Source organism: Electrona antarctica (assembly GCF_951216825.1).
Source record: "Electrona antarctica genome assembly, chromosome: 7".
NCBI classification, from domain to species: domain Eukaryota; kingdom Metazoa; phylum Chordata; class Actinopteri; order Myctophiformes; family Myctophidae; genus Electrona; species Electrona antarctica.
The window spans coordinates 57,600,310-57,609,783 of NC_136812.1; the positions used below are offsets into that span (position 1 = coordinate 57,600,310).

General features: G+C 42.5%; 1 protein-coding gene across 2 annotated transcripts; it reads left to right on the forward strand.

The window, feature by feature from the left end:
* Nucleotides 1–3,137: 3,137 nt before the first annotated feature.
* On the forward strand, nucleotides 3,138–8,748 carry LOC306926100 (uncharacterized protein). Of its 2 annotated transcripts, none has more exons than XM_079505359.1 (5): nucleotides 3,138–3,206; nucleotides 5,995–6,060; nucleotides 6,652–6,796; nucleotides 6,881–6,997; nucleotides 7,820–8,748. In XM_079505359.1, the coding sequence occupies exons 3-5, from the start codon at nucleotides 6,690–6,692 to the stop codon at nucleotides 7,923–7,925; spliced, it is 330 nt and encodes a 109-aa protein (XP_079361485.1). In that variant the 5' UTR covers nucleotides 3,138–3,206; nucleotides 5,995–6,060; nucleotides 6,652–6,689; the 3' UTR covers nucleotides 7,926–8,748. The 2 variants fall into 2 exon arrangements, with proteins under 2 accessions (XP_079361485.1, XP_079361484.1); XM_079505358.1 differs by lacking the exon at nucleotides 3,138–3,206 and adding an exon at nucleotides 4,876–4,974.
* Nucleotides 8,749–9,474: the final 726 nt, after the last annotated feature.

Consider the following 9,474-nt stretch of genomic DNA (forward strand, 5'->3'; position numbering starts at 1 on the left):
CAGTTCTAACCCATGCCCACTTAGCCCATACATAACCTATATAGGACCCAGACATGAGTGACCAGTTCTAACCCATGCCCACTTAGCCCATACATAACCCATACAGGACCCATACAAGGTTGACCAGTTTTGCCTTGCCAAAAATAACTGAACGTATAAAGGTTTAAGCATGGGATAAGTCGGCTACGCGCCCACACACACACACACACACACACACACACACACACACACACACACACACACACACACACACACACACACACACACACACACACACACACACACACACACACAGACACACAGTTAGAGCATATCTGGGTAAAGAACTGCAGAAAGTAAGCAGCTGACAGCAAGTTATCATAAATGAAATCTGTACCAGCTTTTCTCTTGAAAGTAATGATAAGTTACAATAAGTGTTCCTTTGATGATCTTGGATGTGAACAACAGTGTATAAGTCTAGATAGATATGGATGGACGAACAGTCGGACGGACGGACAAAGAGAGAGAGAGTACCGGCCATTGTAGGCCTATAACATTGTGTTGCAGATGGAAGCTTTTCATTGATTTAATGAGCTTGTAGATCTGCTATTCTGGGCAAAATGGGCGGATATTTCCCTAGGGAGAGAATTATGTATAAAATGATTATCTGAAGTAGGCAGCACATGCACAGACGTCAACTAGTGAATAGCAGTTAGGCGTGCACATGTTGTGTGTGGGACTATAATGCCTATGTCCAGCGATGTGCTGTGGATATTTCAAGTAGTGGGGCTATGCCGCGCACACATGCACACTCACGAGCGATCACCAATTGAAATAACCTCTTAAATGTAGACCTAATATACCCAGAATATACTGTATATCAACTGTAATGGGCAAACTTTAGTGTTAGTGTTTTAGTGTTTAATTATTCATTTACCTTGCAAACGTCATATCTGAAATTGAATTAGTTTATCATCGTAAATCCATCAGCCACCTACAGTACAGTCGACTCGACACAATGGACCTGGCCATCACCATTGATATGCATCCAAGGCCGGTCATTCCTATTGTTTCAAGCTGTGACACAGGTGCGAAAACTGGCTGTGCAGGCTTGTGGGAAACGTGCGTCTTCAAACTACTAGGGCGGCCTCCAGGGCAGCCCTACGTACGTCATTTCATTGAGTGATGTCGCAACATCGAGCAGAAAAAGAAGTGTGCATGTTTTAGGGAGAGAGAGAGAGAGAGAGAGAGAGAGAGGAGAGAGAGACACACAGACACAGACACAGACACACAGACAGACACACAGACAGACACAGACACAGACACACAGACAGACACAGACAGACAAACGGGTGGGTGGGGGAGGGACGGAGAGAGAGAAACAGAGAGAGAGAGAGAGAGTGATCCCATACTAATTTGAGGAGGGTTGGATTGTGTCTGTGGATACCTGCGTATGTCTGATAAACCTGTCAACCAATTAGTTGGACAAAATGGTGCATTTATATAGGACTTTTATCCAAAGCGCTTTACATAGATTGTGCATTACATTCATTCACCCTTGCACACACCAATGGCAGAGGAAACCATGCAAGTCACCAACCTGCACTTCAGGAGCAGTTTAACTGCCCTATTAGGGGTTCAGCCGCGTATTGGTCAAGGACACTTCGACACTAACTCTGGGGGAGCCTGGTATCGAACTGGGAACCTCACGGTTCCATCCGGCTGTTCTACCGGCCACTCTACCCCTGAGCCAGAACCACTGCCGAGTCCTCAACAGGAGGATGCACAGACAGGGAGGCACACCTCTCTGTCTGTGCATCTGACTGATCCAAGTTCCTTCAAACACCAGGCTATAATCGAGTCTTCACCATTTTTCAGGCCAAGGACCCCTTAGCTGAGAGATGGAAGGACCCCCACTACACATTGTATACAATTTAACAAAATATGTTAAATTGATTTCATTGTGAGCTTGTAGATCTGATATTGTGGGGCGAGTTGGATTGGACGTTTCCCCTATAATAGTGATAGGGTTCAAGTGGTCTCCCTATCGAAGACCAATCACCCACCCGCACGCACGCATGCATGCACGCACGCACAAACACAGAACAATGTCATGTAAAAACAAAGTCTTGACACATGACCCCTGCATTGGCACCCAAACTATATTACCCTAGAAAAGAATATGAGCCAATTAAGGACACGTTTTGTTGTCTTTACAACTGTCTGTCATACTGTAAACAGGCCTGTCAGGCATTGATTGATTGATTGATTGATTGAAACATTTATTAACAGTTTGCAGAATTACAGTACATTTCAAGCACAAACTCAATACAAAGGATGTTAACTGTGAGTGGACAACCCAATTAAGCATTACACTTGTTTCCAATAGGGTCCACCATGTTCAATTCATCAAAAACATTTAGAGACGTACAAATAGACACTTCTATATAGACAAAGGACAGAACAGGAATTCATCATAATAAGCTTAAGCATAAGCTTACAAAATGTAAGCTTGTAGATCAGCTCTTTGGCAAAGGTTAAGAATTGAGGGAATTTAGTCGTTAAATATCTGAAAATACACATTAACATGAAAACATGTATTTATACAAGTGTATATGAAGCTATGAAATCTATGGAAATGTTTATTTTATTCTGCAACACAATTTTATGTATGTTATAGAGGTCCCTGCTTCATCTCTCTGAAGGGGTTATTGGCCTGACAAACGTTGAAGACTCTAGCTGCAGGCTACACCTCTATGGCTATCTCAATGTATAATAATTACTTTTTTTTATAATGTTCCAGCATTAATTAAATGAATAGCACTCAAATAAACTACAGATCGTCCCAGAATGCATTGCATTTCCGTTTGAAACGCGAATGCGATTGGTTGTCCTGGGTCACGTGCTTCACTGACTCAGGAAATGACGTGGTGAGTTTCAAATAGTCAGACAGGCGCGGAGAGAGCTGTTTGAAAACTAACCTGCGTAACCGTTCCATCCGCTACAGAAAGAGATTCACATTAAATTAACAGACATAAAGTCATCAAAGGCAGTTGAACAAGGAAATAAGAAATTCCCGATCTATTTGTGTGATGGAATCTGCAACAACATGGAGCCGTTTGGAACACAAAGTCACAAGATTAGGGGGAGGCATGGTCCGACGGAGCATTGGTTCGACATGCGTCCGCAAGCACGGGAGCAGACATGACAATACAGCTACAGGCCAGGTAAGAGCATGCTTCCTATTTTTTCGACCAGTAAATCTACATTTAACTTCTGTTATCTGCTGTGCATTTTGCTTCAATAACTAAAATAAGAGTCAGCTGCGGGCTTTATTATTACAAATAACAAGGAAGGCAACAACAATGAACATCTGACGTTTTGTGGGTTTCAAATTATTGCTTTTGGTGCTGCATGGTACAGACACAAACGCTGTTGGAAGTGGCTATGCTTGGGTAAAAGTGTGTCGACGGTCCCGCGACGAGAGAGCGAGATTCTAGCAAGAGGCTAGAGCATTACAGGTCTGTTTAAGTCAGTGGTTCTCAAAGTGGGGTCCTTGACTGTATTTTGAGAGCTCCAGGGGGTCCCCAGCTAAATGATTGATAGTACAGGAGTCAGGAACCACCAAATGGACCCTTAATAATAATAATACCGGTAGTAAAACGTTTGAAAACAGTGTGGTCGTTAAGCAGCTCAACCCTGAAACACAGCACAAGAATAACTGATTCACCTTGTTTTTACTACATTTATCTTTTATATTATTGACTCATCTTTTAACATGGAACAACATGACGATTTCTTTCATATCTGCTTGTTGGTTATAAATTATCCTAAACAACCAGTAGTTAATACTAGCAGCAGTAACAATATTGTAAATTGGGAGATAGCTCTCTTGGCTACGTGACTTGTTGCCTGCCTGCTCTGCTGAGTTGGAGATCAGAGAGAGAGAGAGAGCATATATTTACAGGTCTGTCAGTGGTTCTAAAAGTGGGGAAGTGGGGGGTCCTTGACTGTAACTGACTGTAACTGACATGTAAGGGTCCATTTGTACTGATTGTACAAATGGACCCTTACATGTCTGTAACTCTGAGTGTACAAATTTGTCAGCGTTAAATTAACATTGATTTGACTATTTTTGAGTGGTGCAACCACTCCTATATAGACAGCTATGTGTGTCCCTGGGTCTGTCCCTGGCTGGCTGGCTGGCTGGGTCTGTCCGAGCAAGAAAGTAGCTTTTGGTTGGTTTTCACAACTGTTGCGCAGCATAACACATACACATATTAACTGTATATATGATGATTTGGGGTGATACAGTACAGTACAGTGACAGTACAGTAGAGGGACCCCCACACCGTAAGTCTGTCATTTTTCAACCATTCCGGACGTGGGGCGGCTGACCCCCTGGCCCCGTTCCTGTGGGTCTGGACCTTCCGGGGACCCCCACACAGAGTTGCACCACTCACTTCACACGGGTGTGATTTTACAATATAAATTGTGGTCCCAGAGATAGAATTGCCATGGGGGTCCGTAGCCTAATGCATGTCAAACTGTGGGTCCTTGAAATAGAAAATGTTTGAAAAAAAGAGAGAAAATCTTCTCTTATGGGGGTCCCTGGCATATATTTTCAAATGTTGGTCTGCGGCTAATAAGTGTCAATTTGGGGGTCCTTGACATGAACAAGTTTGTTGAGAACCACTTGTTTAAGTTTTAGGTTTGTAAGGTGTGCCTGTGCATGTGTCTGTGTATGTGCACCTGATTTGTTTTTGTTGACACCACACCAGTCACAAGGAGGTCTTGATTTTAGAAGTACGGTAGGCTGGGGGGGGGGGGGCTTTTATGTGCCTGTCTGTGTTTCTTTTGGGTAATTCTTCTCTTCGTCTATTTGTTTAAGTAAATTGGAAATGAAGATGTCCAGTGATCCAGTCCACAAATTACTAGCTGTGTTCTGTGTCCATGTCTGGACATAACAAGAAGTTCTTTTTCATGGTGCATAAGGTAAAATTGAGTGTTTAAAATGTAAATTTCTACATGAGACCACACTACAAAATGTCTTAAATCCTGCCAGTTTTTTGAAAACCCTATCAGTGGTGCTTGAATGTTTTCATGTCCCTGTGGACCCCCAGCTGAAAATATTTTGTTTCAGGGACCGACCAGAAGCAAATATTTGAGTTAAAATCGTTTGCTGTGAAAGAATATATATTCAAAGATTTGCATTTAGTTCCAAAAATAGCAAATCATTTATAGAGCCACAGTTTATTTGAGCTGAGTGACAACGTGTCGTTCTAAACGACCTGAGATACTTGATGAAAGTAATTTAGACCGAAACGTTGTCACTCAGCTTTCCTCTCATTAGCTAAAGTATAAAATAATTGTTAATGTGGTTAAACGCTAAAGTGACAGATGCATTCCAGGTCTTAATGGGTTAACCCATTTTGGACTTAGGCCGATTCAAAAAAAAATCCTTCTAAATCATGACCTAAGTTTTCAGAAAAACTTCAAATATTTATATAGCGGCATCATTTGTTTGTAATGTTTTAATACTGTACATAGTGTACAGAAACCCAAAAGGGGTTCCTGACCAGAAGGGTAGGGTTACAAAAAGGGGTTCCCGCCTAGAATGAGTTAATGATGTAATTTTGCAAAACATTTGATGTACACTAGTAAAAGCATGCCACAGCATACAGCTGCTATATAACTGGTGGAATAGGGTGTGTGACAAATCTGTAAATAGGCCACTGTTAGCATTTCACATAGGTTTTTAATATTGCCATCATGCACCCAACTTGTTACTTTTGACAAGGCTCCAGAACTGTTTTTATTCCACATTGAAAACAAGTTTCCCACCAGTAGCTTTTAAGCTTTTACAAGGTGTAATACAACACATGTGTGAGTAAGTAGGCAATGAGAGGCTATATGATAGGCGTATGATAGCCCTATGCCATTCAAAGGTTCGGCATAATATTGCTTTAACTTTAATGTCTCTTTCCCCTGTTTTTGTGCTCTTTTCTTTTGAAGACACATGCGATGTCAGAAGCAGAGACTCCATCTGATGTACAGACTGATGTTGAAACGACAGAGGAGGTAAAATGGCTGTTTTAGGGCAATGGTTCTAATAATATTTTGTGGCAATATAGGGCCGTGGGGGTCCTCGCACCCCACTTTGAGAACCCCTGCATTAGAATACGGACCACCATAACAGAGTGTACAGTTATGGTGGTCAAACAAAATGGATTTGGTTCTCAGAGTTGCAGCAACATTAGGGTCCATTTGGTTCGCAATTATCCATAATTTATCTGGAGACCCCTGGAATCCCCTCAAGGACCCCTGGGGATCCCCAGACCCCACTTTCAAAACCACTGTGTTGAAGTGTTTGCCAAGTACATTGGCACACAACCTGGAATTTCCCTTCTATTATTAGACACATAAGTCCCACCTCGATCTGAGCAAGGAAGTGAGGATTCAATGTGAGTCTGCATGAATCAAGTAGGTTGGACTGACAGGCTGCCACATTCCAATTCCGCACACTCCTGCGCGCTCACTCCTCCTGCATGCATGTCATGTGATCTGTATTTCTCCTGAGCTGTTTGACATTGTGGCCCACACCATGCTACTGCTTAAAGTTAGTTTTTTATGTTTGCTAAAATGTACGTTTTTTTATTGAATGTACTGTAGGCCATCGCAAAGACATGTGACCTACACCTCCCTGTGGAATGAACAGCGTTGGACTGACTACTGTGTCCCAGAGAGTTAGCCGCAAGAAAGTGGACACTGAGTATAACCAGCAGCCCCAGTGTGTCCCCTGGAGGTTCTCATGCAAGTATGTAAACTATGGAATTAGATTTATTTCATTTCTTTAAACATACAGAGAATTTAACATCTTGAAATGTAAAATTATGTGTAGGAACCCTGAGTCACAGTGGAATTGCTGCCCACCTGAAACCCTGATCAGCTGTTGGAACCCTGAATGTGAGCACCTCAAGTGGGACACAGAGACGGAGCCGCCCTACTGGAACCAGTTGTAAGTTGAAATATCGTATTCACTTCAAAATGTACTTGTAGTTTCTAATCACAATCACATAGTTGATAGGATCTTGCCCTTAATTTGATTGCATGCACAGAATGGTTGCTCCACTGTACATTTATCTTGAACTTTCCTCTTGTCATTCTAACTTGAAATGGTGTTTGGCAAAACATTTGATGTTTGATGTACACAAGTAGAAGCATGCCACAGTATTACAGCTGTAACTGCTGAAAAGGGATCACAACAATTCTGAACAGAGGCCACCGTTTGTATTTCACAAATTTGCCACCATAGCTCAAGACATTTAGAATTACTGTTTTTTGGTTTGTTTTTAATTTTCTGTTCAGAAAATAATCCTCAATATGCAGCAAAAATATCTTTACAGACCATAGCTATTCTTGATGTATAATTAATCATGTAATTTATTGTAGCATTTGGCCGTGTGATTAGATTGTAGTACAACTTTCATGATACATTCTTAAGCGTTATTCATAGTCTTTATTGGTGGTGAGGTGACCACCGCAACTACAACATGACGTCACGGAGCCGCGGTGAAGAGCAAACCACCGCTCTCCCCAGCCCTTCTCTCTGTTTTTATTCACCACCGCTCCACGTTATTACAGCTTCGGTGGTCAGCTCACCACCGGAGCGGTGGTCACCTCACCACCGAAAATCCAGACTATGAATAGGCCTTTAATAAGGTGGCCAATCCATTAGTGGCCTCAGTTATATTATTTAAAATATACACGTCTCATAATGTTTCATAATGTCAGAATCAAGCTAGCATTACTAAGTCAGCTTCTTGTTGTTTATTTTTAGGGACACTAAAGAAGAACACAGTGGCAGTCACACAGGACATTCACCAGAAGGAGGGAGAGAAGTGGTCAAAGTGGTTCACAGGAGCTCGTGCTTGAGGTGGGAATAGGGCTGCAAGAGCTCAGAGAGTACACACAGGACAATGGGGCACAGCCCCACTAGAAAAAAACACCATCTGACACAGTCTTGGTTGGTATCACACACGCACGCGTACACACACACACACACACACACACACACACACACACACACACACACACACACACACACACACACACACACACACACACACACACACACACACACACACACGCGTAAACAACTACCTCCTGATAAGTTGGCTTTTTTGTGTTGGGGTCATTTTAACGTCTACACAGGCTTCTGTGAACACCCCATACAGTTTAAGTTGCTTGATTCAGTATTTCACACACTCACTCATCCCATGGCCTAGGGGGTTGTACAGGTGTCATGGTGGATGCTTGGGCACTCTGGTATCTCCAGTGCTTTCGATCTTCTGTTGTCCATATCAGGGTTTGAAAGCTGCAGCCAGTCCACTCCTTGATGTTGTCCACTCAGGCCTGTCTACCTCTTCTCCACTTTCCCTCCACTGTCCCCTGTACTTTGGTCTTTGACAGGGAGGTATGTCTTGTGACATGACCATGAGAGTAGAGGCTCCTGTTCTCACACTTGCTTTCAAACGACTGTATCCTGTGCCCAGCTTTCAGAGCCAATGGAATAGGGTGGAGAGTACAAGTGACTTGTAAAGTCTGACCGTCACTGAGAAGCTGATTTATTATTTGTTTTGTTTCCAAATACTGTATAGTCTAGTCATGGCTGATGTTGCTATCCCAATTCTTGCTTTTATCTTTTGTGGAGCTGCCATCTTCACTCACAAAGGACCCAAGGTATATAAGTCCTTTACTTCCTACAGGCAAGTGGCCTGTTCCTTGGTGATATATGTATGGCTGTGGCTGGTGACCAGGATATTACTTTTCTCTTCATCTCCATGCCATATGCTCTGCCTTGTGTTTTCTCATAAGTTTGATGTCATTGGAGATGGTAGGGTCTTCCTCTGATGGATATGGTGGTGTGATATTCTATGAGTGCTTCCTCCATGATGTTGTTTATAAGAACTGCACTGCTTGGGTATAGTGCTTGAATTACCTGTTGTGGTACAGGTCGTGCTGGTGCTAAAGGTGCTTCTCAATCAGTATTCTGACTTTGAATATCTCCTTTTTGGTCTGAATCAAGATGATCTGCAGCATTACTTTGCTAGCCAGACAGAAAAAACAGTTGTTTCTGTAGTTTTGTCACTGCCCTGCATTCCCTTTCTTGGGGTATTTTATTGGGTACATTGCTTGGTATCTTTTGGTAGATGCGTGTCAATGCTATTATCATGTATTGCCCTCCATGCTCCCAAAGCTCTGCTGGGACATTATCGATAGCAGGCTCTTTACTACCTCCTCTACTTCAGCGTGAAGTATTGGGGCATCCTACCACATGCACTACTGGACTTCATGGCACTAGTATGTTGGGATCTGGTCTTATTGTTAGGAACTATTATTTGTATAGTTCCTAACAATACTCTGTCCATCACTTGGATATTGCTGCTTTCTCGGTTAGTAGAGAGTCATGCTTGTCTTCTATTATTGTGGCTC